Source organism: Anabrus simplex, chromosome 1 (assembly GCF_040414725.1).
Source record: "Anabrus simplex isolate iqAnaSimp1 chromosome 1, ASM4041472v1, whole genome shotgun sequence".
Classification (NCBI taxonomy): Eukaryota; Metazoa; Arthropoda; class Insecta; order Orthoptera; family Tettigoniidae; genus Anabrus; species Anabrus simplex.
The window spans coordinates 1,012,981,452-1,013,007,564 of NC_090265.1; the positions used below are offsets into that span (position 1 = coordinate 1,012,981,452).

General features: G+C 38.8%; 1 protein-coding gene across 1 annotated transcript in view; it reads right to left on the reverse strand.

Annotated features, from left to right (window-relative positions):
* The window catches only part of Uqcc1 (Ubiquinol-cytochrome c reductase complex assembly factor 1), a 128,006-nt gene that overhangs the window by 63,672 nt on the left and 38,221 nt on the right, over nt 1–26,113 (reverse strand). Inside the window, exon 4 of the mRNA XM_067136946.2 lies at nt 3,731–3,897. Within this exon, the coding sequence (XP_066993047.2) occupies nt 3,731–3,897 (167 nt within the window). The remainder of the gene's footprint in view (nt 1–3,730; nt 3,898–26,113) is intronic.

Consider the following 26,113-nt stretch of genomic DNA (forward strand, 5'->3'; position numbering starts at 1 on the left):
TTATAAAACGCATTTCAATAACCTCGCATATTTTAACATAAGACAGAGTTCAATGCCCTCATTCAACAGACCAAAGAGTACGTAACTCAAATACAATCATATCTGCCGCGCGGGTCAGACGTGACGTAACCATTGTACAATTAAGATGAGATCTATTTAAGTTCCAACAACGTGTGTTAACTCATTGCTATCAGATCTTAGAAAAACACTTCTTTCATTTACTCATGCCACTTTATACTATTTCTGACCAAGTACGGTAGCGCGTATATAATGTAATATAGATCTTATTCTACACTGCCATCTTATATCAAAGCCTTAAATATCTCACACTTCACTTGAATAATTCGTTCACATTCATAATTAAGTAGTTAATATCTCCAATTAATCGACACATGCCGAAGTTAGAGTGCGGATGCAGATCAAAAAGAAACCACGTAACTAGAAAAAAAATGTAAGGACTTAGCTCGTTAGATGTTATATGTGTGTGGTCCAGTAGTCGCTCCAGTGCTTGGATGTGGTTAGACCCGCGGTTGAGATCCGGGTCTGGTCACCCTCCGTCCACGCGTTTGGAATCGGCTCCTGGTGGGTTGCGATTCTCGCTCGTCATGGTCTGGACATCAGGTCGGACATCGCCTTCCACGTCATCGGCTGGTCGTCTGGTTGGCCGTTGCCTTCCTCCGCCGTAGGTTGGTCATTTGGTTAGGATGTACCTTTCCCCAGTTCAGTCCATCTTGTAGATTTAGCAAACAGTCATGACTTCAGTTCTGTAGGCAGCAAAGATATACATTTCGACGAAGAATTCAGTCATAATAAATTCCATTTTTATAATTTTATTTCTCAGTTGATATACTCTTCTTTGTTCTTTGGGATGAAGTTTTTGCTTTGGTCGGAATTAAGTTCTCCGTATATGTGAATTTAAGTATCTGCCTTTCTCTGTAGAACTCCAAATTCACTCTCGTTCTTCTTAAATTGAGCAGGAATAATCTTCTTCCTGATTGTAATTGTCGCTCCTATTTTACAAAGATGTAGATCTCCGTTTTTTTTTTTTTAATTCCTCGGCTCTCCTTATATCGTCCAGGGGCGAATTATTTCGTCAGTTTCTGAACGACGATCGTAAATCTTTGATATTCTCTTCTTAATCCTTATATTATCTTCCAATACGAAGCTCGACTTGCAGTTGCGTTCTTCCTTTACCGATGCAAATTTTTTTAAGAGTGAAGTTTTTTCAACAATCACCTTGCTGCTACATTTTTTTCAAACAATACAGTTGACCCTCTACTGTCTTGTAGTGCCTTCCAAAATGGTCCATTCCGTGACGTACATCGCCTTCTATAACATCACATTACCGAGAAGTTCATTGTATCTGATAGATCGCATGGGCCATACCTTCCTACGCTGCCATTTTGCAATCGGTCTACGAGATGCGAACGGGCACAGTAGTAAATAGAGCTGCTCAACTTAGACTTGCTTTTTGACGTTTTCAAATCTTAAAAGGTCATGATAATTTCTTTCAAAATAATGTTAATTTGTTCATTGTGTTTTTAGTAACTTAGATATCCTATTGCAGACGTCTAAAAATAGATCAAATTTGTAAGCGAAGTCACGCTGAATAAAAGAGAGAAGAGAAAATATTTTTCTCTTACAAAAGATGTATTTAAAAAATGATGATGATGATGATGATGATGATGATGATGATGCTTGTTGTTTAAAGGGGCAACATCGAGGTCATCGGCCCCTAATGGTACGAAGTGAAATAAAAAGTTCAAATTCATCCACTGACCAAAATAAAAATGTCAGGAAGAATGAATGGATGAACATGAACCCAACAAAAAACAAACAAAAACAGTGGATTAGACTTTAAAAAAAAAAGATCGTAAATAATAGTATTACTGACCAAGGGACCACTTATAAAGCACAATGACGCTTGATGTTTATAGGGGTGCAAAATCCATGTCTAAGGCCCCACAGAATGGTACATGTTGCGAGTAAAGTAGAACCATGGTATTTGTCATGTTGGGGTACAAATCAAAAGTAGCGAAGACTCACGGTGTTCCACACAAGATGGTACTACTCACAAGTGTTGTACTTCATGCAGGGAACGCAGACCTATGGTTTTTCTCACACAATGACGCCACTCACAGCCAACGCAAACCGATGAGGCTCCTCACCTAGGTGTACTAATCACGGGCGCCGGTATTCCCGTGGTGTTCCTCGCGTAGTGGGCACCAATCACAGGCAACGCAGACCCACGGTGTCGCTCATATAGCAGTACAACTCACAGGCTACGCCCATACCCGCGGTGTTGCTCACATGGGTACGACGCACGGGTACTGGAAACCCCCAGGCCAGCCTCTTTACTGCCACTAATCACAAACCTATTTTGTATCTAATTTAGTGGTACTACTCGCAAGTACAGGCAACCCATGGTGTTCCCCGCATGATGGTAGGAATCAAAAGTAATTTCATGGTTCTAATTCAATCATCCCTTGGTCGCCCCTTTTAGTCGCCTCTCACGACAGGCAGGGGATACCGTGGGTGTATTATTCGTCTGCGTCCCCCACCCACAGGGGGTAGAGAAAAAAAAAGAAGAAAGAAGGGATCCGTCACTTCGAAAAATGAAGTAACGGACGACAAAAGGCAAGGGCCACGAAGGATGTGAAAATTTTTTTTTCTAGTAGTTTTACGTCGCACCGACACAGATAGGTCTTACGGCGACGATGGGACAGGAAAGGGCTAGGAGTGGGAAGGAAGCGGCCGTGGATGAGGTACAGCCCCAGCATTTGCCTGGTGTGAAAATGGGAAACCACGGAAAACCATTTTCAGGGCTGCCGACAGTAGGGTTCAAACCTACTATCTCCCGAATATAGGATACTGGCCGCACTTAAGCGACTGCAGCTATCGAGCTCGGTGGATGTGAAAATGAAAGACTCCCTAGGCCTCGAATGCTCTAATACCGTCGGGATCGGAAAAGAACAAGAGCTGACCAAGGGAGGTCGGATATGATAGACGAAAGTGAGGAGCCTGGCACAAGTAAGTGGAAGCAATGCCAAGACTCAGCTAAGGGCCCCGTGGTCACCAATCCACACTCCCAAGTTGAGAGCCCCTTAGGCCCCTTTTAGTCGCCTCTTACAACAGGCAGGGGATACCGCGGGTGTGTTCTACATGTGCATCCCCCACCCGCAGGGGGTAGTTTGTTTGGTCCGCGAGAGGTATTTTATTTCCCTCAATTAAAAAAAGAAAACCTCCAAATTTTATCAATTTGTGCCAAAGAGGAATATTAGGATTAACATAACTACTGATTGGATTTAGACATAAAGAGAGGGAAACAGTTATTTTGGCATATACAAATATAAATCTTGTAATTTTAAGGTGTTAAATATTTCTAACATACATAGTTAAATTTATAAAATTGAAAATTAAAAAAAAAAATTTCAAAAAAATTCAAATTCAAATTCATATATTTTTAAATAAAAACTTGAAAATTGATCAGATTTACCCCACTTTACGGTACATATTACACATGTGCATGCATCAGTATGAATAATGAGGTAATATACTACAGTACCAACTGAAGGGAAGTATATGGTGAATTCAAACAAGAACATTCTGAGAATATATGGAGCTGTGCTGAAGATGAAATTTAATTAAGAGCCTGATTTTAAAAAGTTAAAAATTACCCAGATATGTGATAATTTATGACTCAAACTGAAATATATTTTAAAAAACCTACCCCCAGCTTCTTGGTACGAGTAGACACATCCTCCCACATAGCTCCCACAACACCATTACGTACGAACCTCCCTTCTTCTCCCTCAGCCATTACTCTTACAAGCAACATCCAAACATGTAACTCTGTGACAAGAAACCATGAGAAGAAGGTGTCCTCCAGTCTAAATTCTGTAAAAAAGACATACAAATAAGAACTATAAGAAGTTAGATGTCTACCCCTTGGTTCCATTTCCTGATACCGGATTGGGGATGAGGTTAGGTGATATTTTAAATAAAGAATTTATTTCAACCAATGGCCATAAACTACACTTAAATTACATAATTAAGTTATACAGAATTTTGTTAGTCCAATCTGCCTCTTAGTACAGATCACAACATGACATATGTCACAAGTTACCTCGCACAATACACAAATACATCCCTTGTTCGGGGTGTGAAAAGTTTTGTTGGTACACATTCGTGTATCACTACTCTTGTCACTATGTGTCTAAATGTGTCCAACTTCATAATCTGCCTTCATCCAGTACGTACTACTGGCCTCTGCAATATAAAATGTTTCTCATATTTCTCTCTTCTTGGCTTGAAGCTCTGCCTATACTTGATTGAATGCAGCTGTAGATGGTAATACTAGTTTGTATCAGAGTTCTTCTGTGTAGAAAAGTTCTCTTGTGAGCTCACGCCATAATCTTGATGGAGTGAATTTAGGCAACCACACTAACATTTTTATGTAAATTGCTTTCACATTTTCAATGTCTTGAAGACTTCTTTTGGTGAGAAATTTCCATATCAATTATAGTCCGTACATGATTACTGATTATTATCAGCGATATTTTTTGCATGGAGCAGCTTCATTGCTACATCAACCGAGAGCTTGTATGATGTCATTCATTCATTCATTCCTATTACTACCACTGCCACAGCCACTCTATCCTTGATGATGTAATTCTTGATATCTGTATTGTAATGCTCAGATATTTAAAGTTGCTTGCGATTTGCATAGTTTCTCCTTCATTCTCGTAGCAAATTTTCTCGGTTAATGCTGTTCTGCCTCCCTTGCAGAAAATCATGATGATCGTTAGATGATATTTTTATGGCATGTTTTTACAGTCGGATGCCAACCTCAGTTCAGGAGCTGATGAAGACTAAATAAATGATGGTGCAATGAAACTGGGTAAGGAGGCAAAAGTGAAAGCTGTGGTCTATGAATAGGAACTATTCCAGCATTTATCTGGAAGAGAAAATCATTCTCAGGACAGTCGACGGTGGGGTTCAAACTCACTTGCCTCCCAAACGCAGAGCTTGGCTCCACAGCCATAGCGTGTTAACATGCATAGTTTATTCCTCTAGGATAGATGTCTAACATCTAAAATTTTCACCATGATATTTTATGTACTTAACGAACTGTTCTATTCAGATATTACAGTACAACTACATTTCCTGAATTAAGTTTCGAAGTAATGATCTTATAACCATCTGACAGGAAATATAATCCCTTCCACCCACAGGAACTCATACTTAGAGAGAAGAGTGGGGCAACCTCAAGATCTCACTCAAATGACATTAATTCCACTTAAATGAGGGTCTTCACTGTCTTAATTTCACTTTAATTCTAGTGCCAAGATGGCAAATGACAAACTGTAAATAGCTCTAGCTCTCAAACTTAAATTTAAAATATTCCTCTTTCTATGTATGTCCCTCACTAACCCAAACTTTGACCCCTCTTTAAGTCACGTAACATTTTGTAATATTTCACACGCTGAAGTTTCCATTTCTATGCAATAGCACATTCCCACATTACCAACTTTTTTGGCACCCTACATTCTAGTATCTATCCAAAGATCGAATTGGGAAACCATGTAGGGTCTGGAATATTTCATCAATATCATATTCGATTATGGTAATAATAATACTCCTATGGCCTCAGCTACCATGTGCAGACATTTCAATTTGACGCCATCTGGCTGTCTGCTCGTCAATTTCGACGTTCCGTTTTCCTCTAGGCCCACTAAATGGCAGACCGAGTAAACCGAAACTCTCTTGGGTGTCTATGGCTGAGATTTAATGAATTTTGTCAGGTAAACACCAAATGTGTCACCAGAGATCTTTTACATGCCGACATCGTACGAAACGGAGTGTCGAATGGACTTTTTTCCGCCCTTAAAAAATCCGACCACCTCTGCCGGGTTTGGACCCGCTATCTTGGGATTCAGAGGCCGACATTCTACCACTGATCCACAGAGGCAGCTTCAATTATGGTGTTTAACTGGTTCAAAGAAATGAATCTTCTTGAAAGTTATGGTTCTGGTTACTAATGCTTCCAGTGTGTGCAACATCACTACTGACACGCTTAAGTCAATCAGACATGAAATTAATTCAAGGCAGCTTTATTTATGTATTTATTTATTTACTTATTTTTGCTTTTTTGGCTATTGGTTTAACATTGTACCGACTTAAACTGGTCTTATGGCAATGAAGGTACAGGACAGGACTAGGTCCAGGAAACTGACCATGGCCTTTATTAAGGTACAGCCCCAGAATTTGCTGATGTGAAAATGGGAACCAAGGAAAACCATCTTAACACCAGAAACGCGGCAATCTCTATATCCCCTAGAACCGTGGCTGGTTCAATTATGACCCACTTCCCTTTTTGTGATTATTAATGAATGGATGGTGGTGATCTGGTAACTAAAGAATATACTGGTACATGCGCTAGATAATTTACTTGAAATTAGGATATTAAGAATACAAATGAGGAACATTTAGACAATTGTGTAACTTAACTGGCGAATGTCAATGATCTACATATGCTGCAGACAGTTTCTTTGCGGGAATGACATTTCACACGACACACGTTGAGCACACATAATACCCCTTGGCTTACACTTCCTGCAAATAGTCTTTTTTGCAGGAATGGCACTTCACAAATGATTTGTTTCCTTTGCAATTGGACTTTACCTGACAACGCGTGTGCTTTTCCTGTCTCTCAGGAATCTCACCTGGAATAATGGTGCGGGCATTTGCAATCCTAGTTGCTACATATTTCTCAGCAAGCTCTTCACCCAGCTACAGAATGAAGTCCCTGCATTTCACTTTCTTTTCATTCAATGCGTTGTACACTACCCAGGCATTTATTCCTGCCAAATCCAGCAAGTTGTAGAACGTATGAACTGGCCAGCGGCTGGATGGCGACTTCGTTGAGAATTTGCAAGTCATTTGATTGACCACATCTACTCCATATTTTGTGTCGTCGTAAAATGTGACTGTGTCTGGCTTCTTCTTTTTGTTACCAGGCTCTGTTTTCACATCAGGGTGCGTAGTGCTGAGAATGAGAACATTTTTGTTGCTCTTTCCCTGATAGACTCTCAATGACTTATGTTTCTTCAGCAACACTGTACTGTGCAAATTGTGTTTTGCCTTTTTCCACACATACTGGTACTTCCCTACGAGCCTTGTTCAAGGTACCGACAAGTCTTGTTACATTTGTTTTCAATGTTTCAGAGAGAGATAAGGAGGTGAAGAAATTGTCGCATGTGACATTTCTTGCCTTTTTCATAGAGGGTTCCATCAACTTCTTTACTACAAAATCACCAAGGCGCTCATTTGGCCTAGCATCATCTTTTCCGAGATGTGGTAAAGCATTCACTCAAGAAACGCATTATTTATCTGAATCTATCACGAGCCATTGTTGATTTTACAATAGTATTGCCCCACTTCTATGACCACGAGTCCAGTTCTAAGCCTTTAGCTCCTATGGCACCGTGAATGTACAATATAGCAAGAAAGGCTTCCATCTCCTCAATCTTTAGACACCAATCATCTGACATCAGTACACGGTGAGCCTCTGTCTCAGTACGTCACGATATGTTTCAAAATCTTGTCCGTGCTCATAAGTTGCCAAGCATTTAAGCAAGTCTCATTCACATTACATTTAACATGTGCAGTAGGTCCAGCGTGATCTCTGAACACAATTTGAGCTCCAGGTCTACCAGCTGTAACATCACCAATTACCCCAACTTTCCAGGTCGTGTCATCTTGAGATACAATTTCTGTACCTGCTGGAAGCTGAATCAGGCTCTCAACACAAAACCTGCCTCGTTTCACTAATGGCGCATCTCTCTACTGTTGTCAAATTGTACAATTCTTTGACTGTTAGCGATGGCGTCCTCTCCGAATGAAGGAACTGAGCAGTGCTCCTGGCCACGCCCCCTTTGACGACTGCGAGAAGTCCCTGGCATTGCAAGACCTGATTAGATACAAAGATAAAGTGTGTCTTAGCTTTCCACCCGAAAATAATATTTACAGCAAGTAAAAATGCACTGGGCTATATAAACCTAATAGCCCGAACATAAATATCCCAGTGATAAAGAAATTGTAAACTAAATACTTTTAGGTCTGAAATTTTCAAAGAATCAAAAATTATAGTCCATAAGTTACAAAATGAAAGTTTAGAAATGCATACCTGCTCTATCATGATTTGCTACAGCTTCAAATGGCATGATATCATCTTCTGATGACAAATCTGTAGGTACGAGCTGTGATCCTTCATCAAACAAGAAACCAATGGTTCCCCTTCAGATTCCTCATCGGAAATGCCATTTATGGCATCAATAATATTTTAGTTCAGTAGTAAGTCGTTGATGTGAACCCATTGTCAACTATTCACACACTATTTACACACCGATACTGCAAAACTAACAACCTACTGCACAACAAAGCGTGAGTAGTGTGCTTACTACACCACTGTTCAGATGTGACTAAGTGGTTTCGTACCTCTCCCTATTTCTGCAGCCAGCTTGGGCACAGTATATATGCTTGGAGAATTCTGGTGACACATCGACTAAAAGTATACAAAGCTAAACGGAGGAAGAACAGATGTTAACACATTATTATCAATGACGGGCCAAATCTGACCCATTATATAGATGTTGATTCCCATAGGGAATCTGAAATATTTGTCCTGAATGAGCAAATTTATAATACCAATATAAATGGTCCGTTATTGGACATTATAAATTTTCCAGCTAGCTCATTCTTGGTTGCCAGCGTTTCGCCCTCGTGTGCTAGGGTGGGCTCATCAGTTGGTACCTAGCACACCTACCAATACGCTGGCTAGCGCATACCGTGGAGGCCACTGCGTAGGCTAACTGGAGCCACCGGCAGTGCCAATGCATTAAGAGACTTTGTCTCATCACTAAAAATTGATGCCTGCTTGGCCATCAGATTATATAGATGTTGATTCCCACAGGGAATCTGAAATATTTGTCCTGAATGAGCAAATTTATAATACCAATATAAGTGGTCCGTTATTGGACATTATAAATTTTCCAGCTAGCTCATTCTTGGTTGCCAGCGTTTCGCCCTCGTGTGCTAGGGTGGGCTCATCAGTTGGTACCTAGCACACCTGCCAATACGCTGGCTAGCGCATACCGTGGAGGCCACTGCGTAGGCTAACTGGAGCCACCGGCAGTGCCAATGCACTAAGAGACTTTGTCTCATCACTAAAAATTGATGGGAATCAACATCTATATAATCTGATGGCCAAGCAGGCATCAATTTTTAGTGATGAGACAAAGTCTCTTAGTGCATTGGCACTGCCGGTGGCTCCAGTTAGCCTACGCAGTGGCCTCCGCGGTATGCGCTAGCCAGCGTATTGGTAGGTGTGCTAGGTACCAACTGATGAGCCCACCCTAGCACACGAGGGCGAAACGCTGGCAACCAAGAATGAGCTAGCTGGAAAATTTATAATGTCCAATAACGGACCATTTATATTGGTATTATAAATTTGCTCATTCAGGACAAATATTTCAGATTCCCTATGGGAATCAACATCTATATAATCTGATGGCCAAGCAGGCATCAATTTTTAGTGATGAGACAAAGTCTCTTAGTGCATTGGCACTGCCGGTGGCTCCAGTTAGCCTACGCAGTGGCCTCCACGGTATGCGCTAGCCAGCGTATTGGTAGGTGTGCTAGGTACCAACTGATGAGCCCACCCTAGCACACGAGGGTGAAACGCTGGCAACCAAGAATGAGCTAGCTGGAAAATTTATAATGTCCAATAACGGACCATTTATATTGGTATTACAAATCTGACCCAGCCGCAGTTCTAGGTAAATCTGAATTTTTTAAACAGGGGGTTGCCCCCAAAAAACTAAAATTATGTGTGGTTTTTAAAGACCCTTATTTACGAACATTCACAAAAATCTAGCACTCCAGGTAGTGATACAAAGAAGATAGGGAAGAAAGAACTAACAATTGGGTCACAAAAGACCCAACCACGGTTCTAGTGTTAAGGGCTGCTGACAGTGAGATTTGAGCCCACCATTTCCAGAATGTAAGCTTAAAGCCGATGATCATCTGAAAGTGCTTCATACAAAGCAGCCACATTAGCTTTACCACTGACAGTAGTGAGTCTTCAAGTGGAGTTTCCATAGGGCAGCTGGTACAGTGAAATGCTCAGCCTTGAATTGCACCACAGTCACAACCAGTATTCTGTGTATAATCCAACTTTAAGTGTAGCCTTGGTTCTCAGGATTCTAGTTCTTACCCTGTTGAGGGTCTTCCAGACAGGCCAAGATTGTGAAGTATGTGCTGGAGTTCCTACTATTGGCTAATTCTAGTCAGCTGCCAGTATTGATTCCTTAAGTACACTTGGTATGGCTTGGTGTTATTAATGAAACTCCCCCATGACGTGAAATGAAGATGTACTATTTCACGGTAATGGAGAAAATGACTATCATCCACCTCTTGTCTGAATTTCTCAGTTTCAGCTTCTACTTGCCATCAGATTGGAAGTGGAGCTATGCTACAAGTATGGTACAGCTTTTCGACATTCGTTGGTTTAAGGCAGCCAGAAACCGCACAGCATGTATCGTTCAAAGCAGTATCCACTTACTGGGAATGGGCAGAGGTAACCCAGATAGAACAAGCACACTTGGTTGTAGAGAAAGAAAGTGCCAAGGCTGCAGTAGTACGTACATTTGCCAGATGTGCTCCCTAGCTTGATTCTGTTAAACAATGGCACGATACCTCGAATTCTGTTCAAAATCAGCACATATGAGCTCAAACAAATCCATTGAAATTTGAGTTGACAGCTGGTTGCTGATTGTTTTTTGTCTAAGGCTATACTTCTGCCTAATGAATGTTCAGAAGGTGGTATGAATTTTCTACTATCAAATTTATAGTAGGTCTATTTCAGACACCAATGAAAAAAGGTATGATGAAATATTTTCTTTTTATTTATATATATATATATATATATATATATCAACACACACAGATTCTTAATTTCATTATTTTAAAGTTTCAGTTTCTGGGGTACTGTTTGCGAGCCTCTTCCACTCGTGTCTTATTGAAATATATTCTACTAGCAGTTACCTGCGGCTTCACTCATGTGGATTTTGTAATTTGAGAAAAGTAATCGTTCCTCGGTACTGTACTAAGACATTATCTGAAAATCCCTAAAATATAAAAACTCACCAAAAAAAATGAGCTTCATTTACCCAAGAAAATCTTCGTAAACCATGTTTGTGGTATTGCCTTCCGAGGCAAAGATGACAGTGCGACATAGAATAGTACAGGTGAGAAATACTCTTCCCTCAAGTCGAAAACAAAAACAAAAAATTTATTTTTTTATTTATAAAAGAGATTCCAAATATCTATTTGCATGTCTGTAACATCTGAAGATATAAGTATCCCCATAAGAAGGATTCAACCCCTTTATCAGTCCTTCCACCGCCCCCCACCTAAGTGGATTTTTTGAGAAAAAAGTTTATTTTGAACACGGTCGTTGACCGGACATTTTTCCCAACAGCTCAATTTCTTCTCAGGGTATCCGATTGTCAAGTAAAATCTGGAGATTTTACATTAGGTTTCGCTTTACGTGAGGTCGAAGAGAATGGCGATCCACGGTAAACTTATCTGCGGTCGTTTGATATAGACATAATATCAATCAATTATTTCTCCTAACTAAGGTACCAACGACGTGAGAACTCAATATATTCAAATCAGGTAACTACCCATTCGTTAGTTCGCATATCTTACCAACTAACTTATCAACTATGTCAAGACGAAAGAATTCATAACACACCAAATTAGAGAAAAGCACAATAATAGTATTTATTGAATAAACAGATGCCCTATGAAAATGTAATCTGATTTGGTGATTTGGAGTAGTATTTGGTCGGGTATTATTTACAGGTAAAGTTCAGAGTCAGCGCTGGCTGGTAGAAAAAGAAAATAAATATAATGTTAAGTTATGTACATCAGTTCCGTCATGAATTCAAAATCGGATACTAATATTTACAATTAATCACTGGACCTCTACGGTCCTCCTTGAAATCAAGTCCTTGAGACGACACCAATATCATTATGTTGTTAAGATTGCTCAGTTTCATTATAAACCTAGGCTAAATAGATCTGAATAGACGTACAGTTAATCTGAAGTGAATGTAAGATCAACAAATAGATCTAAGCTTGAAAATAATTCTGAATTATAACTTCGAACTATATATCTGAATTATATTTGAATTATAAATAATATTTAAATTATACGTTGCAAATCATAAATCTGAACTCATTTATTTGTTCTTTCTTCTATGTTGCGCATGGCTAACGACTTACGGACTAAGGCATTTCTCCCTAGTGCCTGTTAAATCTGGCTCCTAGCCTACCTTTTCCCTAACTATTACTCATTGAAAGAATGTAAATTCCAACAAACTCCGTCTCAGGATAAATAAGCTATCTATCTAACTTCAACATAAATTTTTGGTCGACATACACACGTATTGAGGCTCAATGCGCCCTCTCTCTGTTATATTCCATAACATTTCTCGTTTAGGCAAGTTACTGAATTCATATGTGCAATCGTAATGTAAATAATATGTATTTGTACTTGGGAATATACTGTTTTACCGCATTTATAGGTATCATGAATGCATTTGGTCAAGATCACCGTCATAAAACATATCATAATATTCTCGTAATTGGAACAAAGCATCTACAATTGACATATAATCCCATCATAAATTCAATTCTACTTCAATGAATTCCATCCATACCTTGGTTTAGCTCATCTCCGCGGTGTGGTCAATTTCACGTACCTGTATCCTTTCACATAATTCCTTCCCTATTATAAGTGTGGCATGGCATATCCTAAGCTGCAGGCACTCCTTGGCCTCAACGTAATACATTAATATACCTTCGCATTTCATATACAACAACATACTTCGTCGAGTTACCACTATTGTAACCATATTTCCACATTCACTTAACATCTTAATTATCATAGCCTCCATAACAACATGTCGCGATTATATTCACTTTACCATGTCAAAATGCCACAATTCGTTTCTCATAAACGCATTTCAATATCGCTATTTATCATAACCCTAAAGCTGAGTTCAATTCACTTATTACAAAGCAAAGAGTACGTGATTCTATGCATTCATTACCACTGCGCATACCAAACGTGACGTAGACATATAGCATAACCAATATGAATTCATTGCAATTCCTCAATGTGTCATTACTATCAGCTGTTATTAAAGACACTTCTTTCAACTTGTAGTTACGAGTTATTCTGACCAATATGTGGTGATTATTATTATTTATTATTATTTAGCGTATGGCTTATACAGACATAATCAGTAATATACATATATACATATTTACAGCTGAGAAACAAAGCAACTTGAGCTTCACAATTGAATGTCTAATTCTTCGATCCAGCGTGCAGCATCCGGAGTAAGCAGCAGGAAGTCATCCTCATCACCGTGATAGGCTTGAATCTACATTCCCTGACGATATGACGAACAGTCTGGTGTGGAGCTTCGCAGTCACAGTCTGGATTAGGTAGCTTTTTCCACTTATGGAGAGCGGCTCTGCACCGACCATGTCCTGTTCTGATTCTATTCAGGGCAGTCCAGGTCTTGCCTGGTAGGTGGGATCCACTTGGAAGTCTGAGACCTGAGAAGAAGGTGTGAAGGCGCATATCCGTTGCTGCTTCCCATCTACTTTTCCACTCATCAAGAGATTTAAAATCCTTAGCATCCATGTTAGAGGCATCACGCAGAGTTGGATGGCGTGATTTTAGTCTGTTAAGATTCAGAAGTGGCAGGTCACTATTCACGGGTAGACTAGGATTTCTTGAGATCTTGTGAAATTCCTTCATAAGGGCATTAGATCGGCGTAGATCAGGTGGCATTATACCAGTTAGCAGTGGAAGCCAATGAACTGGAGTAGAGGTGATTGCGCCAGATATGATGCGCATTGTGGTATTAAGCTGGGTGTCAACAAGCCTTGTATGATGACTGTTCATCCAAACAGGTGCACAATACTCGGCACTTGAATACACCAAACCCAGGGCTGAAGATCGCAAAGTGGTTGCTGAAGATCCCCAGGTAGTTCCACACAGTTTATGAAGGATGTTATTTCAAGACTTCAACTTTTGTGCTAAGTTCAGGAGGTGTTGTTTGAAGGATAGTGTACGGTCCAAGATGACACCAAGGTATTTTGGGTTCCAGTTATGACGAAGAATTCTCCCTCTGAAACTAACATTCAGTTTCACGTTTGCCAAACGATTATTTAAATGAAAGCAAGACACTTCTGTTTTACTCGCACTGGGTTGGAGTCTCCAGATTTTGACGTAATCTTCCAGTAAAGACAGGTCTTTGGTCAGAATCTCTTCAGTCGTCTCCATTACCTGATCTTGTACAGCTAGAGCCAAGTCGTCGGCATAGCAGAATTTTCTGGATGAAGTGTCAGGAAGGTGATGTATATATATAACATACAAGAATCTTATTCTACACTGCTTAATCGTATTATTATGGACTTAAATATCTCACACATCACTTTCATTATTCACTTGCACTTTAAATTCCACGGTTTCTATAACCAACTTATCGGCACATGCCAAAAGCACCTGTGTACGCGAACCAAAAACTATGTAATTAAATAATGTAAATGACTTAGCTCGCTTATCGTTACATCTGGTCCAGCTGTTCCGCCTCCATTCGGATGTAGTTGGCTCTGCTGTCAGGTCATGGGTTGGTCATCTGGTAGGTCCTTGGCCTCCTCATCATGGGTTGGTCAACTGGTTTCCCATTGCCTTCCTCATCATGGGTTGGTCGTCTGGTTTCCCATTGCCTTCCTCATCGTGGGTTGGTCTTCCGGTAAGGAAGCTCGGTCCATCATGCGTATTTAGCAAGCCATCATCATGCTACTTCTGTTAGCAACAAAAATGCAGATTTCAGAGCAGTAAATAGCCATGGTATGATCCATTCGAGGATAATAATTCCTCAATTGTTATTTCTTTTTGCTACTCTCAGAGGTGAATTTAATTTCGTCGGGTTTAAGTTCTGCGTATATATATTGGCTGCTTCTTGCAAATGTCGAAAAATTGTTCTTCTTCTCTTGAAACAAGACCAAGGTAGTCTTCTTCCCGTAAGAGAATCTTTCTCCTAGGTTTCACTTGCTTCTTCCTTATAGAATGTAGCTCAGTTGCTGTCGAGATCCTCCCACGCGCATTCCGTCGTAACTTGCTTATTTTAATTTTATTTTTTTCAGCTCTTCTTCGTCGGCTGGTGAATTACGTTGTTTCTTTTACTACGACGATCCCTTTTTCTCAAGTACCTCTACTAAATCTTTCCGTCTTCTTCAAATTACGTAGCGCGTTCGCCAATTGAGTCTTCACTCTCCGATGAAAATTTTTAAGATGGAGTTTTTTTAACAATCCGTTGTCTTCTATTTTTTTCGTAAAACAATTCACTTGACAGTCCACTGTCCGTAGTGCCTTCAATATTTGACTGTTCCGTGACGTGTATGGCCTTCAATAATAACGCATTAGATATCTATTTCCTTGCATCTTATAGATCAGATGGACCATACCTTCACTCGGCGCCATTTTGAAAGCTGTCTACGAGATGTAAATGGGCACAATTTTTAAAGGAGATTCCAAATACCAATTTTCACGTCTGCAATATCTTCAGTTAAGTATCCTCACAAAAAATAATTCAATTCTTTTTTCACTTCTTTTCACCCCGTTACATGCCTTTTCCAAAAAAAGAAAAATATACATGTTCCTCTATTTTTAAAGGACTTCCCAAATACCAAGTTTCTTGTCTGCAACATGTTATGTTTTGACATATTCAAAACCAAACCAAACCCCAACAGCCCCAAAGAGCCAGGGCCTACCAAGCGACCGCTGCTCAACCCAGAAGTCTGTAGATTACGAGGTGTTGTGCGGTCAGCACGATGAATCCTCTCGGCAGTTACTCCTGGCTTTCTAGACCGGGGCCACCATATCATTATCAGATAGCTCCTCAATTGTAATCATGTAGCCTGAGTGGACCTCGAACCAGCCTTCAGATTCAGGTAAAAATCCCTGGCCTGGCCAGGAATTGAACCTGGGGCCTCCAGGTAAGAGGCAGGCATGCTACTCCTACACCGCGCGGCCGGCTTATATACTGTAGATATACTGGTACTCATTTTAAAAATTCACCCGCTTTTTCAATTCTTTTCAGCCTCTAAAGTGGATTTTCCAATTTTAAAAAACATGTGTTTCTTTATTTTTAAATGAAATTCCAAATACCAGTTTTCACGCCTGTAACATTTTCAGTTTTTGAGATATAAGTATATCCTCTTAAAAGGAATTGAACTTATTCTTCACATCTTTCCACCCACCACACCCCTTAAGTGAACTTCCCGAAAATTAAAAATGTGTGTTTCTTTATTTTTAAAAGAGATTCCAAATACTAACTTTCATGTCTGCAACATCTTCAGTTTTTGACGTATAAGTATCCCCAAACAGAATTCATATCATTATTTATTTTCAACCCCCGCCCCCAAGTCAATTTTCCGAAAACAAAAATGTGTTTCTGTATTTTTAAAGGAGATTCCAAATACCAACTTCATGTCTAAAACATCTTTACTTGTTTAGTTTGTTTTAGATGTAAGTATCCTCGTACAAATAACTCTACGAATTTTTCAATCCTTTTAAACCCACTTAAGTGGATTTTCCTAAAACAAAAGGCTACGTGTTTATTTTTAATGGAGATTCCAAATACTAATTTTCACATCTGAAACATCTTTAGTTTTTGAGATATAAGTATCCTCAAACAAATTATTCAACTAATTTTTTAATTCTCTCACCCTCCTTACAAGAATTTTCCGAAAACAAAAGAATACATGCTTCTTTACTTTCAAAAAAGCAAAAGCAAAGCAAAGTCATCTCCGTACAGGTTATGAAGGCCCTAGGAGTGGTGGAAGGTAAAGGCTTCCACTATTCGTAACCTCGGCACGTGATGGGGTAGAGTGGTTAGTTCTATGCCCGGCCGCCTTTGCCCCCAGGAATAAACCTGGTACTCATTTTTGGTGTAGGCTGAGAACCTCAGGGCCATATGCGCCTCCGGAAGTGGAAATCTTGTTTCTTAAATTTTACGACTTCCTGACGGGGATTCGAACCTACGTCCTTCCGGGCGAACCAAGCATGCCTTTACCGCCTCCGCCAGGCAGCCCCTCTTCATTTTCAAAGGAGATTTAAAATACCAATTTTCATGTCTGTAACATCTTTAGTTTGTTTTAGATAATAAGTATCCTCATACAAATAATTCAACTAATTTTCCAACTCTTTCATCCCCTTTAAGTGGATTTTCCAAAAACAAAAGAATATGTGTTTCTTTATTTTTAAAGGAGATTCCAAATACTAATTTTCACATCTGAAACATATTTAGTTTCTGAGATATTCGTATCCTCAGGCAAAAAATTCAACTAATTTTTCAATTCTTTCACCCCCCTTAAGTGGACATTCAGAAAAGAAAAAAATACATATTTCTTTATTTTTAAAGGAGACTCCAAATACCAATTTTCACATCTGTAACATCTTCAGGTTTTGAGATATCGGTATCCTAAAAAAAAGCAAACCCCTCTTCAGTCTTTTTTATCCCCTTAAGTGATTTTTCCCCAAAACAAAAAATACACGTTTATTTATTTTTAAAAGAGATTAAAAATACAAAGTTTCACGTCTGTAACATGCAAAAGTGCCAACCTTTGAAGTGGGTTTTCAGTAAACCCCGCCCAGATATTTTCAAGTCAAATCTAAAGTATATCCTACCTTCTCGATAATGACATCCCGTTTGCCCTTCCCGACAACAATCTATTCTGAAGTATTTCAAAATACACAATGAAATTTGCACATTACCTGTTAGTTATGTCATAAAACATCCTTTGTAGTTTGTTTTGCACCATTCAACAAATTTTCAGTGTGAATTTTCTCGAAGCAACCTTCTTCCTGAACCATAAGAGTTCCCAGTGTAGATGTGCTCAATGTAAGCCTGAATTTCCTCCGATTTTTCCTATTAACACAAAACTATTTCTATGGGAGAGTTTTGTCAGATACACTTAATATGCAAATACAAATATTACCTAAGGTTTCATAATGGAGAAGAGCTCTTTCAATCACAATGAACTTTCAACGCTCACGGGTAGCAAAAGGAAGTGACGATCGAAGGAGGGTTGAGCAGTAATTCTTGAAAGGATTCATTTTCCCTGACTTTCCACTTTTCTCCCATAGAAAATTATTCTTGTGATATTGTCACCTTTTCATAATAATTTCCCCTTTGACCATAATGCTGTAATCATGCGGTAAAATCTGTAATAATTACGGATAATCTGTAATAGTTGGCACCTCTGAACATGTTACGTTTCTGAGATATACTGTAGATATAGTCTTTTTTTTAAATTCAACCCCTTTGTCACTCCTGTTCACCCCCATTAATTGGATTTTTTATGAACAAAAGAATATGTTTCTTTATTTTTAAAGGAGTTCCAAATACCAATTTTCATGTCTGTAATATCTTCAGTTTTTTAGATATAAAGTATTCAACCCCCTCTTCACTTTTTTCAACCCCCCTTAATGGAATTTTCCAAAAACAAAAAACAAATATTTCTTTATTTTTAAAGGAGATTCCAAATACCAATTTTTGTGTCTGTAAACTTTTGAGTTTTTGAGATACAGATATACTTATTTAAACAATTCACCCCCCTTTTCACACCCTTAGCACTGGAATATCCAAAAACCCTCACTTAGTGAGCACCCACACTCTAATATAAATGTATCCCCAAAATTTCATTCCTTTATGTCCAGTAGCTCTGGCTCGGTGATGATTAATCAGTCAGTCAGTCAGTCAGTCAGTCAGTCAGTCAGTCAGTCAGTCAGTCAGTCAGTCAGTCAGTCAGTCATAACATGTTATTTTATATATATAGATTGTTCATGACATCCTCTAGTCTCCTTCCCCTAGCTGCAAGGTCTATCTTTACAATGTGCACTCAGTGAGTTCTTGGTCTTTCTACCACATGTATCTCCAGGTTATAATAAGCTGGCCTTCATATAATTATTTTTTTTACTTATTTGCCCATCTGGTCAATACTATAACAGGTTACAATTAAAAATCTTAAACCTTGTTAAAAACTGCCTTTGTCACCCATCCTCAATCCACATCATCGCTAGTACTTACACAGTGATCACCTACCTGCGAGTTCAGTGTCAGCTCAGCTGGCAGGCAGTGCACAGCAATTTGAGGCCAAAGGGAGTGAGTACATTACTGTTTTCTACCCTTCTTATTTCTTTTCTTCTTTCCTTTTTCTAATAGATCTCCCTTTTCTATGACATTCTTCATATCTACTTAAAATAACACGTCTTTTGCTGTCTCCATTTTATCTTAATGCAATGTTTCTGTATCGACATTATTTAGTTTTGCACATTTAGCTCTTTTCGTATGTCTTCATTTTTCACTCTATCCCTCCTCGTCTTCTGTACCATACTCATACCTGCCAACTTTTAGAAATCAAAAATAGGAAGATATTTTAATTCTTGGATGTGATGACGTATATTGCGCCACAGCCTCGGTGAAAAAAAGACAAGATAAAAGGCATACACATCTACAGTTACAATACAAACTGACCATTAAATTTAAAATCTTAAACTTAGAAAACAAAAATGGTTACAAGAAAACGTAATGATCACGGAAGAAAATCCTTAACAGTTTCTTTTATTTGACTGTAAAATGAAAGGAAATTCCATTTCATAGGTTTTTGGCCATATTGTGGAGAGAAAATACCAGAAACTGTCACTGAGACAACTCTCTGAAATACATTCAAGTCGTTAAAATTATGAACTAAAAATGAACACAAAAGAAGTGAAATACGCAAAACTACCACATACAAAACAGATCAATATGTCTCATACATTATTAACATACGACTTCGACAGGAGGGGGGGGAAAGCACAGAACCGCAAGAAAAAACACGTGGACTACAACTCCAATTAAACTACGCAGGGAAACTATGTTAACAGTACGCGAACCACACAACAACAAAGTAACAAACTCATTCTTTCATTGCGATTAACGGAGTCGCTAACGCATGCTAGCCTCTCCCGCTTGTAGGATGATTTCCGTCCAGAATTCCCAGCTGTAAAATACACACACTGCTGTAGTGTGTGGGAAACACGATACAATCGCCAAATAAACCATCAAATAAATACGCTTGAAAATTACACAAGCATATAAGAATTATCCTAGGGGAAGAGTATTGACCGTACTGGAGGTTATATTGGTAAAAAATCGGAAGAAGTAAAAATAAATCGGAAAATAGGAAGACAAGTTAAAAAACGGAAAGTTTCCGGGTAAATCGGAAGGGTTGGCAGGTATGTATACTCCTCGAGAACCTTACTTCAACTGCCTGTACTCTAATGTCATCTCTCTTGAGTCATTATCCTGGTTTCTGCTCCATATGCCATTACAAGTAAATAATATCTCCTGTACATTACATCTTTAGCCTTCAATGATACATCTTTATTCCATATTAATCTCTGTACCTGATGGCAAAAGACACTCTACAGATGCATCCTTCTACAGGGTCCAGCAGAAGCAATCTACCACTTTCAATGGTTAGTAGCATGTACTGCCCTGCAGTAGGGATAAAATCAAGCAGAGTAGCGTGTAGCAGGAAGGATGCTATTTTAGTTACTATGGAGCAATGGACTGCGGCGCATCACTCTTTTGTGACAGAAGCGTATTTCAAAAGTGGTGACAGTGTGGTAGCTATGCAGCGGAAGTTTCAACAGTAATTCAACATTGGGAGACATTGAAGAGTACCAGAACGGAACACAATTCGCAGGTGGAATGTGCAGTTTTGTGCTACCGCAAGTGCCATGAAGAGAAGCCACCGGGAAAGCCAAGAGCAGTGCAGACGCCTGAAACATTGAGAAAGTACGGAATGCTATTGACAAGAGTCCTAAGCGTTCAATAAACAAACATGCTGCAGTTTTACACGTCAGACAGACGTGTGCGCCACATTCTCCACAATGATTTAGCTTATCATTGTAACGTACAGTGTTCGCAGGAAAAATTATCTCATGTTTCAGGGACATACCATGGCCAGCCAGATCCACCGATTTGAGTGCTTACGATTTCTTTCCGTGGGGGTACCTCAAGAACAAAGTGTTTTACATTACGTATCCCCAAATTAGAGACTCTAAGACAATGCATTCGTGAAAAGGTCCAAGCAATTCCACCTGAAATGCTGGTGAAAGTAATAGACAGCTTCGTTCGTTGACTCAATGCGCCATGCGTGCATCACAAGAGACAGTGGTTAGAAAAATGTGTGATTTTCAAAAAATTAAAATAAAATATGACTTGTGTTATTGTGACATAGGACCACTCTTGTTGTTTACATTCGCGTTTTAGTGTTACTATAGGACCTATATTAAAGTGGTAGACTAATTTCTATATCCCGTCTTCCACTTTCTGTCAGTTCACTTCCCAAGTATTTGAAGTGTTCTACCATTTCTAGTGCCTTGTTTCTAATTTTGATAGCTCCTTTTCCTTCTTTACTTCCTTTACTCATTATCATTGTCTTGCTCTTCTTCATGCTGATCCTCCATTCCCTTTGTTCAAACCTTCTATTCAGTACATTCAGCTATTGTTGTACATCCTTATCTTTTCCCCAGATCACAATATCATTCACAAACATCCATACATTCATTCTTTCTCCTCTATAATCTTCTCTTGCTCCCTTTGTGAAGACATCCATCACCATTATGAGCAATAGTCAGAGCATACACTTCTTGGACATAAAACATGGGACAGAGAATACGACTGAAGTAACTTGTCCTGTCCCGTGTCCCATGGACCACGTACATGCACATCTATGGGCCATTACTTTAGATGACCACTAGTGATCTGGAAGGCTTGTTGTTGCTTTGGGAATTATGAAGAAAACTGGTGACTACGAGAGAAAGGAGATTTTTGATCAACCCATATAATGTGACTGCCAAAAGAATGGTGCTTTTGTGTTGGCTAAGAAATTTAATGAAGATCCATCACAATTTCATACATTTTATAGAATGAACTGGGAGACGTTTCAAGAGTTACTGCACATGGTAAAACCCCTAACTGACAAAAAAACATACTAAATTCAGGAATCCTATTGCATGAATACATTAAAAAAGATCTACACACATTTGTTCAGCATAAGTAGGTGTAGTATGTTGCTGCTTGCAGTAAAATGGAAATTAATAGGACACTGGAAAATATTACATTTTTAGGCAAACCACATTTCTGATCACTTTTTCATATTATTCCACACAATGCACGATTGTTCAGGTTGAGAAGAAGTTCAGTCATCTTCATTCTGTGATACTATTATCACATTTTGAGATGTCTGAGACTGAGATGTCTGTATATTCCAAATTTCACTCCGTGAATTTAATACTGAAGTTCTGAACAGCAATTTATCTGCTGTACTAATGTCTTTTACCATTCGTAAAAGTGACTTAAAAAATAGCAAGTCCGCATCCGAATCATTGTCTGCCTGAAGTTTAGCCCTCTTTTTGTTGAAGTAATCGGCAAAGGCTTTTCAGTTGTTTTTTCTTCTGATGAATATTTACTTATTTTTTAATTTTCCGTATTATCTAATATCAATGACTCCTTTCTGCTACTAGATGATCCATCTTCACCGACAGTAGTATTGTAACTACTTTCTCCCAAAAGACCACTTGGATCTGGATCCTTCTGTGTCACACCCTCCTCCTCCTCCTCCTGGCAGTTACTCATATTTCCTGATTGCCTAGAATCACAGATTTATTTGATTTATTTGAAAATTCCTCAGTCTATGCAAAATATAAATTCAATCAACATTTTAGTTATTTAGAGAATTTGGGCTGTTTACACTCAACAACACTTAACCCCTGGATCTTGTGTATGGCTCCAGAAATTGCAAATACTTGGCAAGATAGTATGTCTTTCTTTTTTCCACCTTAAGAACCACTTATCAGTTAGTTGCCTTAAATGTCATAGGAAGGCAAGCCGAATGTTCTTCCATTTATCCTTAGCTTCACGAGCTATAAGAAAAATAGTCTCCATCAGAACAATAATAATTATTATTATTAGTTTGTTTCTTTTTCAGGTTTCTTGGAAATGGAGGCAGTTTTAAATCACTTGAATTCCAGTTCAAATGAGGGGGAACAACAATAGGCAAAATTGTATTTGAAACTTTCGTTGCCATTTGGGACACCCTAAATGAAGATTTCATGCCTACAGTACACCAGATACTGATAATTGGTTACAAACAGCGGCTAGATTCTATATGCCATACTGTGTTGCCAGTACTGACAGGAAGCATTTCAGAACTAAGAAACCGGCCATGTAAGGTTCCTCCTACATGAATTACAAAGGATATTTTTCAGTTGTACTTCTACCTCTCAGTGATGCTGATTGTTTGTTTATTGCTACAGACATCATAGAGTTTGTAAGAAACAGTGATGTATCTGTCTTTTGTAATTCAAACATAGGCAGACTTCTGATGGATGGTAAATTGAAGTTACCACCCACCTTCTGGGCTCCAAAATGATGCGTCATTTTTATGTCCTTATTATCTAGTGGGCGATGAAGCATTCCCGCTCAAAACTAACCTCATGCGACCCTATCCAGTTAGGATCTTAGACAATGAAAAGAGAATGTTTAATTATAGATTCAGTACAGCAAGGCAAAGTGTCGAATGTGCTTTTGGCATGCTAGTGTCAAATTTTAGGCTTTTTGAAACACAGATTTCAATAAAAGTCTCCAGAGTTGATAGCTGCATTAAAGCTGCATGCATTTTACACAATTTCATCAAATTGAAAGGAGGACATTTCAGCAATTCGTCTGTGTCACAAGAAGGTGAAAATCGATGCACAAATCAAGTTCATCCTTCCCGACTTGGCCAATGTAATATTCGTCTTACAATGGGAGGGGGGCTCAAGAAATAAGAGATCAACTGTGTACATATTTCATGAAGCCAGAAAATGCACTTCCATGGCAAGAAGCGATCAACATCCATTTGGCTGCCTAATTAAGTTAGAAACTTACAAGAAAAATAACAACTTCAATCTATCATGTTTTCCCATTAGTATAGGTACTTTTTAAATTTGGGATAATGATACTGTGATATGAACGTGTTCGTTCATCACAATTCATCAATTACTACTGATCTGCATTTAGGGAAGTCGCCCAGGTGGTAGATTCCCTACCTGTTGTTTTCCTAGACTTTTCTTAAATGACTGAAAAGAGATTGGAAATTGCAGATACTTACTGACATGCCTACATATATCCCTCCCATATTTCCAGCTCTTTTCCATGATCTGTCTCAGAATGAAAATCAATTCTACTGCTGACCTTCCACTTCTGAATCCAAATTGTTCCTCTTGTAACTAACTTTCCACCTTTTTGCTAATTCTTCTTTCCAATATCCTTTTCGTTATCTTGGCAACAGTGACAGTGATTCTTCAGTAGTAACTGCACATCATCTGATGGAGTCCCACTGACCCTGCAGCTTTGATCATTTCTATGGCTAATTCATCTATTCCCACAGCTTTCCTTATCATCTTTTTAACCTGTGAGAGGTTGCAAACAGAGTTTTCATCAGGGCTTTAAATAATTATGATTATGTAATGTCACAGGATTGTCCCTCTCAATACCTTTTCCTAAAACGGTTGGTTAGTAGTGGGGGAAGTTTTAGCCTGACAACTCAAGTTGTCACGGTGAGCGTGTTTGTCGTGAATGCCTGGAGCATTTGTCCGTGAGCGACCCCTCGCATTTCTCAGCAAGCCAGAGTTTTCATCTGTGTGCATCCTCTTATGTTAAATTACACAAACATTTAATCTCAGTGTGTAAATATTTCAACAGTGTAGTGCTTTCTGACATTCTGTGTTGACATGGAAGAAGGAAACGAAAGAATTCGGAAACTGTTGGACAGTGTAGAACATGAGGAGTGACAATAACTGCTAAATGCAAATAGGGAAAGTTCATTTTGAAGACAGTTACTCGTTGAAGAGACAGAAGAGAGAGCAACTGATTGAGTAAATGATGTAGATGATGATGCTGATGTGTTGGAAAATGATTCCCATTCCAAAATTTCTGTTGATGATTTATAGAACCAGGTGAACTACACAAGGAAGTAAATGCAATACCCCGTGTATGAGATACTGGAAGAGATGGGACAACACACTGGAACGTTCATGCACCGCCTAAAAATGTTAGGACTCTTGCTCGCAATAATATATGAACCCATTTACCTCAAGTGCAGAGATAAGCCATTGAAGCATGCACTTCAACAGAAGTGTGAAAACGTTTATCACTGACAATATGGCGAGTGACAAAACCAAATTTAGAAACATGTGGATAGAGAAAAATCTAAGTACTCGCAAAACAGAGATGCTGTGAACACAAAAACTGCAAATATTCAAGCTGCCATTGGTCTTTTGTATATGTACGGATTTGAAAGCTTCCCACCTGAATTTGGAAAATCCTTGGGCATCAGATGGTACTGGTGTATGGCCCACAAGTGTTTCAAGTTCTTATTGCGAACTCTTAGATTTGACGATAAAAATAACAGAATGGAACGAAAATCGCTTCATAAACTTGCATCAATTCAAGAAGTGTTCACAAAATTTGTGGAAAACTGCCAGTGTAATTATGTAATTAGTTACGTCATACATTTTAACAGTAGGTAATTATTGTGTTTTACTGGTGTTTTAATAATGTCTTACTACTGTAAAATATGCATAGCTTTATCAAAATTGTGTTACCATTGTTACCATTAGAATAAATTTTAACAATTCTATATTTAATTTTTTTAAATGCACAAAACAAATGGTTTAATGCAGACGTATGACGCCTATGAGTATTTATTTATGTTACTGTAATATTCCAGCTATAAAGAAATATCAATTGTAACACAAATATACCACAAGTGATATATTTGTGTGATTTTTCCGTGAGCGACCTCTGACGTTTGAACATTCTATGCACTCTCATGGGTTAAATGCCCATTCCACTTCTGGCATTGT